General features: G+C 38.2%; 1 protein-coding gene across 1 annotated transcript in view; it reads left to right on the top strand.

Moving 5' to 3' along the window:
* The window catches only part of EFHC1 (EF-hand domain containing 1), a 77,772-nt gene that overhangs the window by 11,814 nt on the left and 43,121 nt on the right, over window positions 1–22,837 (top strand). The window contains exons 3-6 of the mRNA XM_007936144.2: window positions 9,961–10,248; window positions 17,795–17,944; window positions 19,034–19,226; window positions 21,553–21,773. Coding sequence (XP_007934335.1) covers window positions 9,961–10,248; window positions 17,795–17,944; window positions 19,034–19,226; window positions 21,553–21,773 — 852 coding nt within the window. The remainder of the gene's footprint in view (window positions 1–9,960; window positions 10,249–17,794; window positions 17,945–19,033; window positions 19,227–21,552; window positions 21,774–22,837) is intronic.

Below are 22,837 nucleotides of genomic sequence, written 5' to 3'. Positions count from 1 at the left end.
CTTCTGCCTAGTCCGCCATCTTGCCCCGCCTCTGCCAGTTCTGAATTCTTGATTCTGTATTGCTCTCTGTGTACCTGCTCTGTGTTTTCCGCTTTTTGAAAGCACTATATTCTGTAACAGTGACAAATCCTGAATCACTATGAAATGCAAAATGTCATCATGGGGGGAGGGAGACTCTATCATCAGTTTTCTCAAGAATGTGTCTATAAGTTTTTGTTTTTCAGGCATCATTTCAGGTTTGGCATATAATATCTTTATTTCTCATTTGCCCTTAACTTTGGTAATATAAGTTGCCTTAGTTCCATCTGTTGACATTTGCTTTGCTTTCCCTTGTCAATAAGCTTCGTCTTTTCACTGAGGTGAAGTAATTCTAACCCTAGACATGCCCCAGAATCAATGGTGGGACTTTTAAGAAACTCAGATGTCGCCTCAACCCTCATCAATCCTAATTTCCAGGTTATTTGTTTGTTAAACTGGGTGTGAGAACTATTGATCAGTTTTTATATTAGCTTTCTTAATTTACTCCTGGCTCATTTTCTTTCCTTTTTTCTTAATTTTCATTTTATTATTTTTATGAAATGTCTATAACATTTTCTTCTATCCAGCCAACCTTTATTGAGTGCCTGTTGTAAGCTAGAGGCTGGGAGATACAAAATAATCTGGTGCAGGAAATATACCTTTGACATTAATAATTTTTTTAAAATGGATTGTTTTGGTCTTCTAGTGCTGGTCTAACAGAAAATACCACAACTGGGTGGCTTTAAACAAACAGAAATTTATTCTATTACCATTTAGGAAACTAGAAGTCCAAGTTCAAAGTGCCAGCTCTAGGGGCTGGGTGAAAGCTCCTTAACTTTGGGCTTCCGCTCTGTCTCTTGTTTCCAGCCCACTGCAGCTGCTGGCTGCTGAGGCTGACAAACCCAGGGTCAACAAGTAGAATAGTGTAGTCACAAGATTATCAAGCAATACAGCAGGATGCTAACTCAAGTCCATTACAGTCCCAAGATCAGCAGACAACATGGCAGGCCATTGAGATGAAAACTTGGCTACATTCAGTGTCCAAGCATGCCAAAAATCCCACAGAGACCTTTCTCAATGCTTCTTATATACTGGGAGCAGACCACATCCCTAAGACAGCTACTTAGCTGCTCCGGTAGATTCTACCATGGAGTTGATTACCAGTCTTATCATGGGAAATAACTATATCCAGCTGCCCAGACACTCAAACCAGGTCCAGCCAAGTTGACACACAACTTAACTATCACATGTATAAATCAGAGTATCCATATCATCTCTGCTTCCCTGTAGTTGACTCATTTGATAGGAACATGTTCACACATCCATTCACAGAAGCTAACCCTAAATATCCACTGGACGGTGTAAGTGACATATTGGATGTTTCTTTACTTTTTTCTTATTTCTTTTCATTATTTACAGCTGTGACACTGAAAATTCAGTAGAGAAGAGGGAGGGATAAAAATAAAACAGAGGAGTGGGATAGGCATTTAACAGTTTACCAAGATGTGAATCCTGGTATGTTCAATTTTTACTGAAAAGAATAGCAAATAACTGTATTATAAGGTAGAAAGGATATGTCATAAGAAAGTGTTAATAAAATTTAGAAGAGAAATTGTTTGTGAAGGAATAGGTAATAGGATTTCTGTTTTTTTTTGTTTTGCTATGTTCTTTTATACTAATTATCATTAATTTGTACTCACTTAATATTATTCACAAGGAGGCCTATTGGTGCAGTGGTTAAGCTCTAGACTGCTAACTGAAAAGTCAGTGATTCAAACCCACTAGCTGCTCCATGGCAGAAAGATGTGACAGTTTGCTTCTGTAAAGATTGCAGCCAACCCTATGGGGCAGTTCTACTCTGTCCTATAGGGTCTCTATGAATTGTAATTGACTTCACAGTAGTGAGAGGGTCTGTAGTATTAGTCACAATTCATTTCTTTAAGCATAATGGACGTGATGATTATTTATATTTTCTATTTTCCTACTCATTTTATTTGCGTTATCACATTTCTAGATGAATGATCCTTAGCATAGAAAATAAAGGTATAGAGTAGTTCAATGCACAGTTTTGAAACAGTTTTTCTTCTGTAATAAGGGAATTTCAGTTTTTCTGAATTAAATCAGAGTTCACATTTTTTTAGGAGTACCTGGAGATTTACTTAATTGCTCACATACTTGTCCATATTTTGGACATTGGTTCGAGTGTTTATCATCTTCAGAATGTGACTTCCTTTATTACATAGGTGAGAAAGACTAAGACATCTAATATGAGCACCCTACCTTTGCTCATATACAGTTCTCTTTATGTTACCTGCTAGATTCTCTTTCCCTGGCTATCTCCCCTTCTTTATTATTTTACCTTTTTCATCTTCAGTCTCCATACTACTTCCATTTCAAAGACTCCACTGTCTACTGCTCTACTTCTGTAGGATCATGCTACCCTGTCCTATAAAATCTTCTTGCTACCTTGTGCCCCTTATAACATAGTACGTTATTCCTCACTGGACTATCCGATGACTTACAATATGATTTCTTCCTACCTCTAAGCCCCAACCTACTTTTACCTACATAGCCATAGTTGTCCTTTTGCCAAATATAGATTGGTTTTCTTTGCCAGAATTATCTTTGTCTTATTTGCAATAGGCGACCCTACTAATCTTCCTTCCTTCACTGCCTTCGAGTTGATTCCAACGATTCTGACTCATAGCTACCCCCTTTGGGTTTCTGAGGCAGTAAATCTTTAAGGAAGTAGATTGCCAAATCTTCCTTCCACAGAGAGACTGGTGGGCTTGAATTGCCAACCTTCTGGTTAACAGTCAAATGCCTTAGTCAATACGCCACCAGAACTCCTTTCTTGAAACTCTACTCTTTAGCAGTTCCCATGACTATACTCTCCTTGCTTTCCTTCTCCTCTCTATCTGATTGCTCCTCCTCTGGCCTCCCTCCCTCCTCTCACTGATTGTTGTTGTTGTTGTTGTTATGTGCCATCGAGTCGGCCCCGACTCATAGCGACCCCTCCTTGGGTTTCCGAGGCAGTATCACTACGGAAGTAGGATTGCCCAACCTTCCTTCCGAGGAGTGGCTGGTGGGTTTGAACCGCCAGCCGTCTGGTTAGCAGGCAAGTGTCTTAGCCACTATGCTACCAGAGCTCCCTTCTGTTCTCTTTATACTATCTTCTTTAGAGATCTCACCCACTTTTGAAGTTTCAGCTGGCTCCTCAGTATAGACACTACCTGTCAGATATTTATTTCCAACTCTGACCACATTGAAATGCCAGATCTATATCCTACTGCCCATGATATATCTTCACCTAGATAAGCTGTTGACATGTCAAGTTCTGTTTGTCTTTGAGCTCATCCTCTTTTCCTATAGTCCTGCTCTTCTTATGTGGTTTCACCTGGTAATCCAAGCTTGACACCTGAGCCATCTTTGGCTTTTTCTCCCTTTCACTCACCACATTCAATGAGTTGCTAAGTCACATATCTCTCCCTTCCATTTCCTCTACCACCATCATAGTTCAGACAAGCAATATGATTCACTTGAATTCTTGTATTTGTTTCGTACTTGCTCTTTATGGTCTTAACAGGGCTATTCTCTGGTTTATTCCCCTGAAGCACAGCCCTAATTATGCCATTTTTTTCTGGGAAAATGTCTTTAGGGGCTGTGGTAGTTAAGGTTATGTGTCATCTTGGTGGAGCCTGGTTTTGAGTGGCTTGGCAGCTGGATGTAGTTATTCCCCATGATAAGACTGGTAATCACCTCCATGGTGGAATCTGCTGTGAGCAGCTGATTAGCTGCCTTAGGGATGTGGTCTGCTTCCAGTATATAAGCAGACACTTTGAGAAAGCTCTTGAGCTTTTGGCACATCTGGATCCTGCATTTGGCTGAGTCTTCATCTCAGTGGCCTGCCATATTGTCTGCCAATCTTGGGACTGTTTCTGGACTTGAACTAGTGGCCTGCCATGTTTTTTGCTAATTTTGGGACTTTGCCATTTTACTTGTCGACCTTGGGTTTGTCAGCCTCAGCAGCCAGCAGCTGCCTGAGTGAAGGGATGCCTCCAGCTCCAGTGGGTCAGGAGCAAGCGGCAGAGTGGAAGCCAAGGTCAAGGGGCCTTCACCTAGCCCCTAGAACTGGCACTTTGAACTGGGACTTCTAGCCTTCTAAACTGTAAGAGAATAAATCCCTGTTTGTTAAAGCCATCTACATTTGTGGTATGTCTGTTGGAGCAGCACTAGATAACCAAAATAGGGGCTATAACTAACAATGAATACAGTTCAGACTATTTAGCCTGACATTCTTACATAGACTTTATCTATTCTTTTGCCCATGTTTCTAGACTTAGCTTCCACTATCTTTCTCATATCTCATACTCCAAATGGAAGGACTTTCCAGAATTTGCCCTACTCTTTCCTGCCTCTGTTTATCTGCTTAACATCCTTTCTCTTCCTGGAATGCTCCCCCTTTGAATATTCATATTCTAACTTCTTCAAAGCCCAGCTCAAATATCACCTTTTTAATGTACCTTTATAATCACTTCATCTGGTCCATCCCTTGAATACCTACAACACTTTAACTAGTCTTTTGTCGCCCACCATTTTTTTATTATAGTTATGTATGTACATATTTTATATATTTTAATAGAATGAAGCTCCTTGAAGTGTAGGATAATTCTGATACATCTTTGAGTCTTTCAGAGAGTCTGGTACAGTACCTTGGATAGAGTAAGTGCCCCATTAACCTTTGTGAATAAATATCTTATTTGGAGATCAGACTAGAAGCAAATGCTTTAGTGTTGTGGAATTTCTATATTTAATTATTGGTTTCTAAATTCGAATGAGTTTTCAACATTGCCTGACACTCAAACATTTCTCTAGTAAGCTTGCTTTTCCTACTCTCCAAATCTCTGCTTTCTGGCTTTTGTCTTCCCCGCTTTGTCAGATCTTGTCACTGGCAACTTCTTTGTTAACAAATCCAATGGCTGCTTACTCTCTCTTTCAACAGAATTTGAAGTAGTTGACACTTTCGTGGCTTATATGACATCATACTTTTCATTTTCCTTCTAACTACCTTTCTGACTGTTATTTCTGCATTATTTATCTATTTATTTATTTATTTTTGCAGATTTCGTCTTCCCTTTTCAGACTCTAGAATTGAGAGTTCCCCTGGGCTTGTGCCTGAGTCTCCTTCTTTCTCTACTTTATCTCTAGCCCAAACCTCACCTCTAAGCCCCCATTTCAAAAATAGATCTACATGACTTGGATTTAACGTATTAAAAATCATAAGTCATGATCACCTTCCCCAAACCTGTTGCTTTTCCATTCTGAAGCAACACAGTGAATGTTACCGCTATCCACCCAGCTGCTCTAGCCTCCAACTTAAAAGTCATCTTGATTCTTCTGTCCCTCACAGCCCACAGCCCACAGCCCATCTAGTAACAAACTCTGCCATTTCTGCCTCTAAAATATATCACTAATCTGTCCACTATTTCCAGCTCCCCCATTACTACTAATCAGTTCATTTTCCTGGCTTATACAGTAAAATCTGTCTTGTTTTTCTGGGTCTTACACATTTTCCACCTTTGAGCACTTTTCTATTGCTTTCTGTTAATGGAAAATATTTGAGTTTTCCTTTTCTGACAGGTGTCTGCCTTTCACAAGATCTAACTTTTGCAGGCTTTACTGTATTTTAAAAATAAATTTCAGATTATGTCACATCCTGACGTACAGCACTTCCATGGCTTCCTCATCATGTATAGACTAAGATCCAGCTCTACCAGGCCCTCACATCTCACTGGAGCCAGGCTTGCCTGATGTTTCTCAACTTCATCTTGGGCTCCTTTCCTCACCTAGTATGTACTTCAGTCACATTGGATTTGTTTTACTTATTGCCTTAAAATTGCAGTGTGTGCACGTGCGCACACACACACACACCCTGCAGTGCCTTTGTGCATGCTGTTCCCCCTCCCTGGAATAGTATTTCCTCTGTCCTTCAGTGGCTCACTCCATCTCATCCTCCAGTGTGGCTTATATAACGTCTCCTACAGGCTGCCCTGCTCAGGAAGGCCCTTTCTGTTTTTCTCTATCACATCCTTTTCTTTGTTTCCTTCATAGAATTATATTATACTTTTATTACCGATTTGTTTACTGTTTATCTATTCTACCTGACTATATAGTTCATAAGGGCAGGAACTTGTCTGCTTTATTCTATAATCATTGATCAATAAATACTAGTTTAAAAATGAGATGAATAATTATTTAACACAATTAATTTGTCTGTGTCACTGCTGAAAACTGACAAGCCGAACATGTACTAGGGTTTTTATAATTGTGTGTGATAGGAAAATTTATTCAGCATGTCCCTCTCAATCTTGGAAGTAAATGCAAGTATTTCCATGTTTATTTTGGCATTCTGAGAGTTAGGAGATTTGGGTTCTAATTCTGATTCTTTCCTAACTAGCTCAGTGAACTTGGAAAGCCATCATCTCTTGTTTTCTCATCCATGAAAGCAGAAGGTTAGGATACATGATAACTAAAATCCCATCCAACTCTAAAATTCTATGAAGAATATGTTTTAAAATACAATATCTAAACATGATGGCTTTTTCATTGCTTTCTATATAATACATCAAGTTCTTATTCTACCTGTGAAAGCTAATGTTATTATTCCTGAAGTGCTTTCCTACATTAATTTCTTCCCCAGTCATTTCTTTGTGGGAGAAGCACAGGACCCTTAATTTTGTTCTTGATAATCTTTTAGGTTAACAATCAAATAAGCAAATATTTTTGGGTTAAATTATTGTTTACCTGAGATCTCACACATTGGCTTGGCTCTCTGTACCGTGAATTATAAGGCTGTAAATTTTTAAGGAAGCAGACTGCCTCATCTTTCTCCCATTGAGTGGCTAGTGGGTTTGAACCACCAACATATAAGTGAGCAGCCAAATGCTTTAACCACTATACCATCAGAGCTCTTTTGAAAATATATAGTCTTGGCCATATATGTAGATCATATGACAGAGGAAACTCAAGTTCTTTATTGAACAAGTTGATAGATATTAAATGATTAGAGAAGAGTGTACAGACAAAAAACAAACCAAATCAAAACTTTAGGGGGTTTGTTTTAAATTCTCATTTATCTAAAGAACTTGAGAGTTTAGTGCCCCAGTTAATTGAATAGGCAGTTTCCTACATAAGTACCAAATGTACTATACATAGTAAGTTACTTCTTTTCCTCACAGAACCTGAAAGTAGCAAAATGAATAAAATGCCAAATTTGAGCTGTATATTATTTAATCTTTCAGTGCTTCAGAAGTAATTTTTGGATTTTACAAAATATTTGTGTAGTCATAGTTCAGTACTGTAGATACACAAAGGTAGGTGATTAGGATTAATCCATACTATCATACAGCATAGTTTGAATGTTTGCTTTCAAATAACTCATTGTCACTTGGATTTTTTAAAAAACAATGCAAAAATCTGCTCATGTGCACATGCGCACATTTGCGCATTACACCGTTCCTGCCTCCCATTCTGGGGCCAAATTCCTGTTGCCAAAGGTATTTTCATCACTTTATCCAATCTTAGAAAACAGACTGTGTAGAAACAAGGGTGTGCCCCAGGGCTGCTTAGTCTTTGATCTTGCTTTCTGCTTACAATTACTCCTTTAATGACCTCATCCAGACTTGAAACGTTCTCTATGATAATGAGCTCTCTCCTGAATTCCAGACTGTAGATGCAACTATCTATTTGACATCACCTTTTGAATGTCTAATAACCAAAAAATAACAAACTTATTGCTGTCAAGTTGGATCCGACTCATAGAGACCCCTCCTTGGGTTTCCAAGGCAGTATCACTCACTACAGAAGTAGATTGCCCAACCTTCCTTCCAAGGAGTGGCTGGTGGGTTTGAACCGCCAGCCTTCTGGTTAGCAGTCAAATGCCTTAGGCACTATGCTACCAGAGCTCCCTGATGTCTAATAGATATCTCAAACTCAATTTTACCATCTCTCTCAACTCATATATCTACTCTACTTCAATCTTTTTCATATCAATTTGATGGCAAGTCCATCCTCCCACTTGCTTGGGCCCAAAATTCTGGAGTCTTGAACATTCTCTTTTTCTCATCTCTCTCATCTAACCCATCAGGATTTATCTTCAAAATTTAACCAGAATCCAGCTCCTACCCCATCTACTAATACTCTGGTTTAAGACATCATTGGTTATTTAAATTCTTCCCAGTCTTTGAAGTTCATAATATCTATATCCTCTCAGCTAAACTTTCTCTGACCACTGGAGCCCACGCAGATCCCTTTTATGAAGCATTTTGTTGTTACCAGATGTTGTTGAGTTGATTCCAACTCAGAGCAACCCTATGTAACAGAGTAGAACTATCCCACAGGGTTTTCTTGCCTATAATCTGTATGGGAGCAGAACTGCTGTGCAGGTTTGTACTGCCATACCAGCATTTCAGTTAGCAGCTGAACGTTTAACTGTTGTGCCACCAGGGCTCCTGTTTTCTAAGACATAGTGAGGAGTGTGGACAGAACATTGGGCTTTGAGTTTGCAGTCTGAGATTCGTTCCCCCCTCTGCCCCAACCACCTTTATGGCCTCAGTCAAGCCATTTTATTGTCTTGGGTCTCAGTTTTCCTCATTTGTAAAATGAAGGAGTTGGGTTCACTGATCACTTCTGGTTCTATTGTTTTGTGTATCTATAGATCTGTGACTCAAATATAGTGGGAAACGCAGGTCAATTCCCAGCCAATGTACCTAGAGCATAGCCACCATTTGTCTGTCGGTGGAGGCATATGTACTGCTATGATGTTGAACACATTAAACATCATACCTTTTTTGGTAACATCTCTAAAGTGTAGAAAGATTTCATCTTCCCATGTTTGAGCCATATTTGTGTCTCCATTTAAGGCCCTTCTTAGTTTCTTCCTTTTATTCTAGTACAGGTTTGGACAAATACTCTTACCTACCTAAAATGTCATTCTAACACCTCCCCTCCCTGAACAGAAATTTAAAAATGAATTACAAAGCATATCAACATATACTTTTTGTAATACTGTTTTATAATTTTAAAAATATAAATGTTTGTGCCATTTTGACTCTGCAATGATGGTCCCTAGAGGACTGAGGGTTTGCTCCATATATTATGTATGTTTCTGAGCACAGTGACAATAAGCTACATGTTCTCCAAAGACTGTATGATGAATTGATAATTTGAAAGTCATTCATGTAAAATTTATAAGAATTATTGTGTCATTAATGTGCATTTACAAGAGACTCCACTTCTAAGAAATGGGTTTCATTTTGAAACTAAAGCTCACAGTCTCATCCAGATTTCTTACTCATTCCAGAACTTCTGAGAATTTTTGTAATAGAAGTATATTCTTCTATACTATATATATGATTTTTGAAATAGAATCTAGTAGAGTTAAGTTATTTTAAACTATCTCACTAAGGGGCATCCATAGTAAATGAACTACACATGGTTTGAATATTTAGCACAGAGATCAGTAAAGTTTTTTTTTAAGAGCCATATAGTAAATATTTTAGGCTTTGTAGCCCATACAGTCTCTGTCCTTATAGTGTAAAAGCAGCCATTAAAAAGATGTGATCGTGTTCCAGTAAACTTTGTTTGTGGATTCTGAAATTCAAATTTCTTGTAATTTTATTGTGCCATGAGATACTTACTCTTTTTATTTTTTTCAACCATTTAAAAATATTAAAACTATGATTGTTTCACAGGTCATACAAAAGCAGGTAGCAGGGTGGATTTGGCCCATGGACCGTAGTATGCCAACCCTTGATTTAGAGGATAGAAATGATGAGTATTCAAATCTTCTTTTGTGGTTTTCTTCACAGGAAGGTTATTGATATATATTTTTAAAATAAGAAACTAATACAACACCATTTCTCCTGCCCTTGTGTGTTATAGGTTCTGAAATTTGATGCCTATTTCCAAGAAGATGTCCCTATGTCAACTGAGGAACATTATAGGGTCCGTCAAGTGAACATTTACTATTATCTAGAAGATGACAGCATGTCTATTGTAGAGCCTGTTGTGGAAAACTCTGGAATCCTTCAGGGCAAGTTAATCAAACGCCAGCGGCTAACCAAGAATGACCGAGGAGACCATTACCATTGGAAAGATCTAAATCGAGGAATAAACATCACAATTTATGGCAAAACCTTCCGCATTGTTGACTGTGACCGATTCACACAGGTATACTATATATTTTTGAAAGTTGTGGGGTCTGAGGCATCATTGTTATTTATAGAAGGTTATGTTTACCTTATTAGGGTAAGGAAGGATGTGGGTCACCTGTTCTATATGAATGTTATATAGATTAACTTGGTATTTGTGTGTGTTTGCTGATACCTGGAGCACTATGTAGTGCCATCATTTTTTTCACAATAATATTGGTATATATCTACTCAAATAAAATTGAACTCTCATCATAGCTGAATCATTTTGTAAGAAACCAATTCTCATGCCAGTTCAAATAGGGGAAGAGACAACTCAATGGTGTGGAAGTATGGAAGAGGTATTGGACAATTTATCTGAAGTTTGGGTTTACAGAGCCCTGGTGGTACAGTAGTTTAGTGCTTGGCTGCTAACCAAAAGGTCAGCAGTTAAGCCCACCAGCTGCTCCATGGGAGAAAGGTCTGCTTCTGTCACTCTGCTTCTGTAAAGATTTACAGCCTTGGAAACCCCATGGGTCAATGCTGTTCTTTCCTGCAGGGTTGCTATGAGTTGGAATTGACCTGATGGCAATGGATTTATTTTGGGTTTACAAAAATAGTTCTGTGTAGTACATAAGAGCCTAAATTCTGATTGGAGGAGACAAGCAGTTAAAAACTTATTTTTTTGTACAGTTCATTTTTTTTTAATCATACTTGCTATATGGTATAGAAACTTGCTATCTAAAAGATTCCTAAAATAAAACCATTTTTCAAGTGAAAAACCTTTTGGTTTGCAACTGAGTACTTTAACCACAGCACCACCAGGGGTTCTTTCATATATATAGGGTCCTCGGAAACCCAAGGAGGGGTCGCTATGAGTCGGGGCTGACTCGACGGCAAATAACAACAACAACAACATAGGGTTAATAACTAGGAGCTCTGGTAGCATAGTGCCTAAGGCACTTGACTGCTAACCAGAAGGCTGGTGGTTCAAACCCACCAGCCACTCCTCGGAAGGAAGGTTGGGCAATCTACATCCGTGGTGATACTGCCTCGGAAACCCAAGGAGGGGTCGCTATGAGTCGGGGCCAACTTGACAGCACATAACAACAACAACAACATAGGGTTAATATGGGTCATAATTGACTCAATGGCATTTAGGTTCTAAAGACAAAATCATTATGTGAAAATCAGCATTATGTGAAAATGGAGGGTGACTACATCATTACCTAACTTGCCAAAGTACATCAGGGCATAACTGCTATATTACATTGTTACAAAACTGCCAAACCATTGAGGATCTTGACCCAGCCAAGATAACACGTCGCCTTAACTATCACAGTCAGCATTACTCTCACCTCACACATTAGATGGTCATTTGTTACTACCAGACATACATTGTTAATGTATAAAATAGTAGGATAGTAGATTTTTAACTATTGTTGTAAATGTGAAATGTCAGATAATGAGATAGTAGGTAAGTGAGTAGTAGGTGTGTATATACCTACACTCAAGTACATAGGGGCAGTGATGGTTCAGTGGTAGAATTCTTGCTGTCCCTGTAGGAGACTCATGTTTGATTCCCAACTAATACACCTCAAGCATAGCCAACCCTCAACTGTCAGTGGAAGGTTGTGTGTTGCTGTGGTGCTGAACAGGTTTCCATGGAAATTCCAGACTAAAACAGTAGTAACAAAGGCCTGGCAATCTACTTTTGAAAAATCAGCCAGTGAAAACACTCAGGATAATGTTGTCCAATCCCATCATGTCTGGAGTTGCCATGAGTCAATGCTGACTCCATAGCAGCTAATAACAAATACACACACACATACACATATACATAGAGAAATGATGGTGACCTCTCTTTAGCACAAAGGGTAGGTATTCAGAAGTTAACCCCAAATTTTTCTTCATTAAAATTTTTTTTTTTAGAAGCAAACAGTTTTTTTTAATGCCCTTTGTCCCATGCTACCTAATGCCAAGTATGATTATTTTTTGCCATGCCCTAAGGTAGTATGAATTTATTCATTGGTTTTGCATTTAGTAATTTATTCAACAAATATTTATTGAGTGCCTGCTGTGTGTCTGGTACTGTTTTAAGTGCCAGGGATATAGACTTGACCTTATGGAGATTACATTCTGATTGGAGGAGAGAAGCAGTTAAAAACTTATACACATAGTTGTAGTTGTTGTTAGGTGCCATTGAATTGGTTCCGACTCATAGTGACCCCCTCTACATTGGAACAAAACACTGCCTGATCCTGTACTATCCTCACAGTCATTGCTATCCTTGAGCCCATTGTGGCAGCACTGTGGCAGTCCATCTCATTGAGGGTCTACCTCTTTTTCTCTGACCTTCTACCTTACAAATCATGATATCCTTCTCCAGTGACTGGTCCCTCCTGACAACATGACCAAAGTACAACAGGCAAAGTCTCACTATCCCCACTCCTAAGGAGCATTCCAGCTATACTTTATCCAAGATGGATCTGTTTGTTCTTCTGGAAGTTGATGGTATTTCAATATTCTTTGCCAACACCATAATTCAAGTGCATCAATTCTTCTTCAGTCTTCCTTATTCATTGTCCAGCTTTTGCATGCATATGAGGCAGTTGAAAATACCATTGATTGTGGATCCAAGTAAAATAAAATCCCTGACAATTTCAATTTTTTCTGTTTATCATGATTTTGCTTATTGGTCCAGTTGTGAGGACTTTTATTTTCTTTATGTTGAAGTGTAATCCATACTGAAGCTTGTAGTTGTTGATCTTCATTATTCATTAGTAAATGCTTCAAGTTCTCTTCACTTTTAGCAAGCAAGTTTTTATCATCTGCATATTGCAGGTTGTTAATGAGTCTTCCTCTGATCCTATTGCCCTGTTCTTCTTCATATAGTTCAGTTTCTTGAATTATTTGCTCAATAGACATATTGAATAAGAATGGTGAAAAGATATAACCCTGACACATACCTTTCTTGATTTTAACCCATGTAGTATCCCTTTGTTTTGTTTGAATGACTGCCTTTTGACCTGTGTACAGGTTCTGCATGAGCTCAATTAAGTATTCTGGAGTTGCTATTCTTCTCAATGTTAGCCGTAATTTTTTCATGATCCATGCAGTCGAATGCCTTTGCATAGTCAATAAAACACAGGTAAACATCTTTCTGGTGTTCTCTGCTTTTAGCCAAGAACTATCTGACATCACCAATGATATCCTTTGTTCCACATCCTCTTCTGAATCCAGCTTGAATTTCTGGCAGTTCTCTGTCTATGTACTACTACAATCATTTAAACATTATTTTCAGCAAATTTTACCTACATGTGATATTAATGATATTGTTTGATAATTTCCACATTCTGTTGGATCACCTTTCTTTGGAATGGGCAGAAATATATATATCTTTTCCAGTCACTTGGCCAGGTAGCTGTCTTCCAAATTTCTTGACATAGAAGAGTGAGCCCTTTTGGCATTGCATCCATTTGTGGAAACATCTCAATTGGGTATTCTGTCATTTCCTCACACACACAAAAAAAAACTCACTGCCATCGAGTTGATTCTGACTCATAGCAACCTCCTTTGGGTTTCTGAGGCAATTTACTTCCATAAATCTTTGTGGAAGTAGATTGCCCAGTCTTCGTTCTGTGGTGTGGCTGATGGATTTGAACTGCCAACCTTCTGGTTAGCTGTCAAATGCCTTAGGTGCTATGCCACCCCAGCTCCTTCTGTCAGTTCCTGGAGCCTTGTTTTTCACCGTTTCCTTCAGTGTAACTTGGATTTCTTCCTTCAGTAGTATAGGTTCTTCTTCATATACTACCTCCTGAAATGGTTGAATGTTGACCAATTCTTTTTGTACAGTACTCAACTCACTGCCATCGAGTTGATTCCAACTCATAGCAACCTCCTTTGGGTTTCTAAGGTGGTAAATCTTTATGGAAATAGATTGCCTAGCTCTATGTATTCCTTCCATCTTCTTTTGATGCTTCCTGCATCATTCGATATTCTGCCCATAGAATCCTTCAATATTGCAACTTGAGGCTTGCCTTTTATTTTCAGTTCTCTCAGCTTGAGAAATGCTGAGCATGTTCTTCCCTTTTGTTTTTCTAATTCTAGGTCTTTGCATGTTTCATTATTGTAATTTACTTTGTCTTCTTGAGCCACCCTTTGAAATCTTCTCTTCAGCTCTTTTATGTCATCATTCCTTCCATTCACTTTAGTTATTCTGTGGTCAAGAGCAAGTTTCAGAGTTTCTTCTGATGTGCATTTTGGTCTTTTCTTCCTTCCTTGTCTTTTCAATGACCTTTTGCTTCATGTATGATGTTCTTGATGTCATTCCACAAGTCATCTGGTCTTCGGTCAGTGGTGTTCAATATGTCAAATCTATTCTTGAGATGGTCTCTAAATTCAGGTGGGATGTAAATCAAGGTCATATTTGGCTCTCTTGGACTTGCTTTAGAAGTTTGAATTTGCATGTGAGCAATTAATGGTGTTTTCCATAGTGAGCTCCTAGCCTTGTCTGACTGATGATGTTGAGCTTCTCCATCCCCTCTTTCCACAGATATAGTCGATTTGATTCCTGTGTATTCCATTTGGTGAGGCCCACATGTATCATCTTCCTTCCACAGAGTGGTTGGTGGGTTTAACCTCCAACCTTCTGGTTACTAGTTAAATGCCTCAGGCACTATGCCACCAGAGCTTCTTAACAGCTACTTAAATCCTGGTCAAACTACGGAAGTGTTTCTCTTCATCCTCAGCTTTGCCAAAGATTCCAGGCTCTAAGCACAATAAGGAAGCAGTGGCACTTCAGACCTAAAGGATTTGTACAGATGGGGCCCATAGGCAACAATGTGGACTGTAGCCCAATGCCAGGGACACTTCCCTGATGCTTTGGTGCTATGTGAGATCCTGGGCCTTGAAAATGCCTGAGACTGAATGTTCCTGACTCTGGCTATGTGTGTGCTCCAAGCAGCACCACAAAGCACGTACCTGTCAGGTCCCACTCTTTGGAGCCCCACCCACCTCCACCTGTCTGGAGGAATTTCCCCCTTCTGTGCTTGCACTCAAAAGCATTCCCTTGTTTCTACCTCTCTCTCTGGGACATTATATAATTATCTAGGTTTTTCTAAAACATAAGAAAACAATTGAATTCAGGAAGTGTCTACCTTCCTGTCATATCCCTAATGTAAAGTTATCAAAAGGCCTGATTATTTGTTTGAAGCACCGTAAGAGAGTAAAATTCTCACTATTGCCTCCAACAATAATCATGCTACAATAATCCATCATCTCAAGGGACAGGGGAATTTTATTGATAATCATTATCTCCAGGTCAGCAGTTTTAATAGATGTTACCAAAAAAAATACCAAACTCACTGCCATCTAGTCGATTCTGACTTATAGTGACCCCGCTGGGTTTCCGAGGTGGTATATCTTTACAGAAGTAGGTTGCCCCATCTTCCTTCCATGGAGTAGCTGGGTAGGTTTGAACTGCCAACCTTCTGGTTAGCAGTCAAATGCTTTAGACACTGCACCACCAGAGTTCCTTTAATAGATGTTGTTGTTGTTGTTGTTGTTGTTGTTGTTGTTGTTGTTATGTGCCGTCCAGTTATCTCCAACTCATAGAGACCCATCCTTGGGTTTCCAACACAGTATCTCTATGGAGGTAGATTGCCCAATCTTCCTTCCAAGGAGTGGCTGGTGGGTTTGAACCGCCAACCTTCTGGTTAGCAGTCAAGTGCCTTAGGGCACTACGCCACCAGAGCTCCCTAATAGATATTAAGACCATATTTTTATATTGAAAGAATATTGGTGACTGCCTAGTAAAATCTTAACTACTAAGATCATAAGCTAGTTAGCCGCAAAGCTAACAATAGGACGAAATATTTTGGCCTTGAGTTCTGTATATTTTCTATTGAATTGTCCAAAAAGCAAATGTCACAATTCCCAAAAGAAACCCATTCTTCACATCAATTTCCATTTCCAGAATGTAAAAAAATTCTATGAAGTTATACTTTTTTTTTTTTTTTTTTTGATTATAAAACAAAGTGTTTTAGTTACCTAGTGCCTCTCTGACAGGAATATACCACAAATGGGTTGGCCTTAACAAACAAGAGTTTATTCTTACAATTTGGAGGCTTTAAGTCCAAGTTCAAAGTGCCAGGCTCTAGGGGCTGTGTGAAAGCCCCTCAACCCTGGGCTTCATCTCTGCCTCTTGTTCTCGGCCCACCGAAGCTTGAGGTATCTCTTTACTCAGGAAGCTACTGGCTGCTGAGGCTAACAAGCCCAAGGTTGACAAATAAAATGGCACAGTCCCGATGTTACCAAGCAACAAGGCAGGCTGTTCTTTCAAGTCCATTGGAAGTCCCAAGATCGGCAGAGCATGGCAGGCTACTGAACAATGATATGGCTATGTGCAGGGTTCAAGCGTGCTATAAACTAAGCTAGAGACCATTCCCAAATCTGCTGCTTATATACAGGAAGCAGACCACATCCCTAAAACAGCTACTCAGCTCCTTGTGGTAGATCCCACTGTGGAGCTGATTGCCAGTCTCATCGTGGGGAGTAACTACCACAAGCTGCCCAGCCACTCAACCAGGTTTGGCTAAGTTGACACACAACCTTAACTACCACACAAGGTATAGTTTATTGTGGTAATGAAGATGAAATGCCAAGTGGTATGAAAAAATACAGTAAGTGTGAAATAATATTATACTTATTTATAATTAGCAGGATTATGTTGAATTCAGATGCTTTCCTTACTTTTTCTGGTGAGATTTGAGCATTAGATTTGTGTTTTCTGATTTGTGAAAATGTTTTCTAGTCTTAATAACCACTGGATAGCGCTCCCCCTCACCCTTTTCATAGATGGAGGATGGGAAGAGACTTAATCATACCCTTTTTAAAATTAAGTTAGAAAGTTGAGAATATGATTTCACCTTAACTTTGGCTATTATTTTGCTCTCTCCCATACCTAATATAAGGACCACTGGTGGCACAGTACATAAGGCATTTGACTGCTAACCAGGAGGTTGGTGGTTCAAACCTACCAGCTGCTCCTTGGGAGGAAGACGAGGCAATCTACTTCCATAAAGATTTACAGCCTTGGAAACCCAATGGGAATTGCTGTGAGTCAGAATTGACTCGATGGCAGTGGGTTTGGTTTTGGTTTGTATATCTAATATGAATTATATATTGTGTTGAAACTACGTTTACTGTCTGGATAATTAAATGTAAGCAATCCTAGGACTTACTCTGTTTTTTGGCACCTAAATAAATTTCATTAATCTCAATCTGAATTTATACTTAGAACTAGTTACTTTATAATCATGCTAAGACTAGCTTAGCATGTTGCCTAGCAATTTTATAATATGAAATGCATAAGGTAATTATTCATTATTATCTGCAGTATAGAGTTGGGTCAGTTCAAGGCTTAGTACCATTGTTGATACATGCTCAAGCTACAAATGGTTTAATGGTTGACTAGGACAATAATATAGAAATTATCATTGCATTTTATTTTTGTACCATTAATTTTTTACTTACTCTAAGAAACTTCAAGGAGGATGATCATGTTTTAATTTTGAATTATCCAGGTATTTTTGGAAAGTCAAGGAATTGAATTAAATCCCCCAGAGAAAATGGCTCTTGATCCTTACACTGAACTCCGCAAACAGCCTCTTCGTAAGTATATCACCCCATCGGACTTTGATCAACTCAAGCAGTTTCTCACATTTGACAAACAAGTAAGTGACCTAGGCTTTACTCATTTTCTAATGTGGCTTATATATCTATCAGCCAACTATTTTGGTACATGTATGTTTTGAAACATTACATCTATAATTTAACTTTTTTGGATACAGTGCTACCTTTCTGGTTTCATCTAGGGTTAGAAGTATAAGAATACCTTAATTTCATGTTAGAGATCCACAGAAATTTTGGAGTTAAGTCTTGTGAGTTCCACCAAACAATTCCTAAGCTACATCTGCTTCCATTTTAGTCATTTCTTTCCCCAAATGTGAGTTAATCTCAGAATCCTTTGAGAAACCTTAAATGAATTATTGGGAAATTCCTTGAATAAATAAATGTAGTCTTCTAATATTAATATAATAATTCCATAGAAACCATATTTCTGAGGGGTTTAAATTTTATATCAATGTATGAGTACGGAATGTTCTGGGTATTTTCCAGATAATCTTCCTGTTCTTTCCCTGTGGGCTGGCAGATATCTTCTCCTTTCTTTACTAAAAGGAAGGAGAAAAGAGAGGGGGAACAAACATTGTTGTCAACTTTTTTTTCAGTGCTCTTATTCTTTCAGAAATGTAATTACTTTTATACCAGAAAATTTTATCTCTCAGTAGGATGGCTTTACAAGGATTTTCTTTGTAACAATCATACATCTGCTATTCCTTTGCATTTAAAGATTATGTTGTTGATAAAAAAAGGCCAATAGATGGATAAATGAACATTTTTTTCATATTGATTATATATAAACTATTCATGTGTGCCTTTATTAACACATACAAATCACCATGGAAAGGATCCATTGTTCTTTTAATTCAACTTCTCTTTTCACTAACTAATATTTTGGATCAAAATGAACTCATCTTTCTTGGCACAAATTGTTAAGTCTAATATTCAATTATTTCCAGCTGGTACATGTTGCATCAGTGTCTCATGAATTTTTCTTTTTTTCAATCCACCATCTGAGATTAATTTATAGACTTTCCAGCCAATCTTTATATCATTGTTTGATATGTAAATGCCAAAGTAGCTTAGTTAAATTCTCCACTGGTAGGATTCTTACTTAACTCACTGCTTTGGATTCCTCAAAGGTTCTTCGATTCTATGCGATCTGGGATGATACAGACAGCATGTTTGGTGAATGTCGGACCTATATCATTCATTACTATCTTGTGGATGATACGGTGGAAATTCGGGAGGTCCATGAACGGAATAATGGGCGAGATCCTTTTCCACTCCTGGTGAACAGACAACGCCTGCCCAAGATTTTGGTAGAGAATGCAAGTATGTTTGACTCAGCTTGTCCTCGGTTAGATGGGACCTTTTTTGCATTTCAGAGGTGGTACTTAGTTCGACCATTCCCTTTACAGTTGGGAAGCTCTTGCTGTGTTCTCCTTGTGCTCAGAGAATGAATTTCCCATAAGTTCACTCCTTTACCTGCACTTTGGTCTAGCTACTCCTCAGAGATGGTCTGGTGGAGATGACTGATGCCCACCTCATGGAAACAGAAGCAAAGCAACAGTAGGAGATTTATTTAAAGTGTAATTGAGCTACATTTCTGAACTGGAACAATTTAATATCAGATTTACTTTACACATTTTTTTAAAGAGGCCTGCTTTCATTCGAGGATATAGCTTAGCACTTCCTTATGTGCTTTCTTGGCATTTCTTCTCAACTGCTTCCTAAGAAGGCAGTTTCTCTATGAGATAACCTGAACTTGGAAAAGGCATGTCTATGACTCATAGAGGTGGAGCCCCATTGTGTAAATGTCTGCTCTTTGTTTTCTGGTTTAAAATAACCTAGTGGGTTAGAGAGTGAGTATGCAGCAACATGCAGTTGACATCTGCCATCACCAATATATTTCCTGGGATAAGTGGGCTTGCTTTAGTTACTGACTTAGTACTTTAAGAATTTTCTCTTACAAAAATGTCATCTTGGTCACATGTAATGACATCTCTCATGTCATGCATGCTTGGGTGACTGACAACTCTATAAATATTTTCATTTATTATTTTCTTTTCACTGTATTTTTGGGAACTAAAAGGTAAGAAAATCCAGGTATTGAGAAAGAAGATTAGGAGTTATAAACAGTTGGCAGTGTGCAGGCTAGTTTCACCCTCCTCATGTGTCTGTGGCCTGCACAATGTTTAAAAAAGCACACTGTTATTTGTGAGCAAGGTATTTGGGGTTTCTGCCATTGCAAGAGTAGATAGACAAAATGTGGAGGAGATAATATCTTGATTACCATTCAGCAGTTAAAAGCAATAAACTAGAAGTACATAGAAAGCAAATGGATGGATCTTAAAAACATAATGCATATAGAAAAAAGGAAGTAAAATTAGATGTATATCGCAATGCCATTTACATAATATAAAATATGTGCACATAAAGCGTAGTACATTCCTCAGAAAATTAAACACAAAATTACCATATGACCCAGCAATGAAAGCAGGGACTCAGATTCTTATACACCAATGACCACTTCAGAATTATTTACAATAGCCAGAAGGTGTAAACAACCCAAGTATCCATCAACAGATGGGTGGATAAATATTATATAGTATACACATGCATGGAACATTATTCACCCATAAAAAGGAAATAAAGTTCTGATATATGCTACAAAGTGGATGAAGTAAGTCAGACACAAAAGGACAAATATTTATGCTCCCACATATATGAAATACCTAGAATAGGCAAGTGCATAGAGATCAAAGTTTATTAGTGGTTACCAGGGATAGGTGGGAGAGGAAAAGGGTAGTTTGTTGCTTAAGGGGTATCAAGTTTCTGTTAAGAAAAAATTTGGAAGCAGATAGTGGTGGCGATGGTTACACAACATGGTGAATGTAATTAATGTCACTCAATTGTACATGTAAAAGTGAAATAGCAACATTTTCTTATATATAGTTTACCACAATAAAATTACAAAGAAAAACGTAGTATACATACAATCAGACAAAAAAGCTGCACATTAGAATGATGCCATGCCAGAGAGAGAAGAATGATAGTAAGGAAAAGAGACAAATGGGAATAAAAATTAATTTCCATCATTTTAAAATTAGGAGAGTTCACATATAGAAATGTAGGTTTCTCAGTTTTCTTGAGTGAATGGCCACACTGGACTTGTGTTCTCCGATAGTGGCAACTAGAACTGTGCCCTAGTTTCCCATAGCCTGGCTGCTACCTCCTCTATCCTTATACTCAGCCTCTTCCATTCTAGGAATCTTATGACACTGGGACTAAGGTACAATTCTGGTCTTCCACCCAAGTGACTTGAATCCCTTTTAGGTCTGAGACTCCATGTGTATAGAAGGACATTTATTCTTTTTGTAGTAATTTCTTCTAGGCATTAATTCTACTAAGATTAGTAACTCTGAATGATAGTTGCAGCTAAATATGGAGAGATACTTTACAAAAACTGTCTCCATGCTGTCAATAGATAGAAGTACAGATCCTTATATTCTAGTAGGGATGTAAGGGAGTCCTTGATCCTTGACCATATTACAAGACTGCACTCCCTCAGGTTCTCAAGAATCGTTAGGTGTTGTGTGTCAGCCTTTCTTCCCATACTCATTCCTCCTCCTATTCTCTCTCCTCTGTCTTATGTTAGAGAACTTCCCTCAGTGTGTGCTAGAAATTTCTGATCAAGAAGTGTTGGAATGGTATACTGCCAAGGACTTTATTGTTGGGAAACCACTCACTATCCTTGGGAGAACGTTCTTCATTTATGATTGTGATCCATTTACTCGACAGTTTTACAGAGAAAAGTTTGGAATCACTGACTTACCAGTTATTGATGTGAGCAAGAAGGAACCACCACCTGTGAAACAGGTAATGAAGCACTAGTTTGAGTGTGGTGAGAAAATTAATCTTTTGATATGGAAACTTAAGAAAAAGGGGGGAAAAGAGGAAAATGAATACCCAATAAGAAATGGACAAAGAATATGAAATAAAGCAGTTCACAAAACAAGAAAGACAAATGGCCAATAAACATACGAAAAGATTCTTAATCTAACCAGTAATCAAAGAAATAGAAATGTGCAGTAGAAATAGTGGGAACGGTGATACAATACAAAGAATGTAACCAATGTCATTCATCTGTGTATAAAAATTATTGAATAGGTGTATGTTTTGTTGTACATATTTTAACAAAATAAAAGTGAGTGCAATAGAAGACTGATTAAGTTGTTGGAGGATGGCTTTCTCTCATTGCAACAAAGCTTTTCTTAGAACCACATAATTCCATTCTATGCATGGCAAAGTTCACTGTGACACCACAGTAAGGTCATGGCACTTTTAAGACACTGAAATAATAATTTGACAAGTGTGAGACTGCAGAATTCTGTTAGACCCCATGTGTTAAGAGTTTAAAATAAGAATTGCATGCTTTTAAAAAATTACATATTATAAAGAAAGTAAGTAATCATTTCCAAGTAAATAAATAAATAAAATACAGGTTAAAAAAAACCTTACATATTATAGAAAACAGAACAGTATCATGGACTAAACACTGATGTTATGCCACTTAAGGTAGGAGTAACTCATACAATCTATGTCTAGTGCCATCTATAAAATAGGGGGTTAAAACCTGTGGCCAATCTTTATATCGCTACTGTGAGTATCAATTAATGTCACTAGAATCTTTCTCTTCTAAAGAAGGCTATGAGCAAAAGGATGGAATTACTGATTTCCTCTCTGCCTAAGCCCCTGGTTCTCCCTACCCACCATCCTGCATCTGCCACCCCTTTCCTTGTACTCATTCTTCAGTTACTGAATTGCATGTGGTTTTGTCAGAACAACATCGCCTAGACTTTTGCTAATACTCTTCCACCTGCTTGAATTACTTTTCCAGCATTCCTTTACATAGCCCTTCCTCATTCTTCTAGGCCTCCTGT

The sequence above is a fragment of the Orycteropus afer genome, unplaced genomic scaffold (assembly GCF_000298275.1).
Source record: "Orycteropus afer afer isolate SDZICR_OR568_19922 unplaced genomic scaffold, OryAfe1.0 scaffold00034, whole genome shotgun sequence".
In the NCBI taxonomy this organism is placed as follows: domain Eukaryota; kingdom Metazoa; phylum Chordata; class Mammalia; order Tubulidentata; family Orycteropodidae; genus Orycteropus; species Orycteropus afer.
This window is presented reverse-complemented; position numbering and strand designations above follow the sequence as displayed.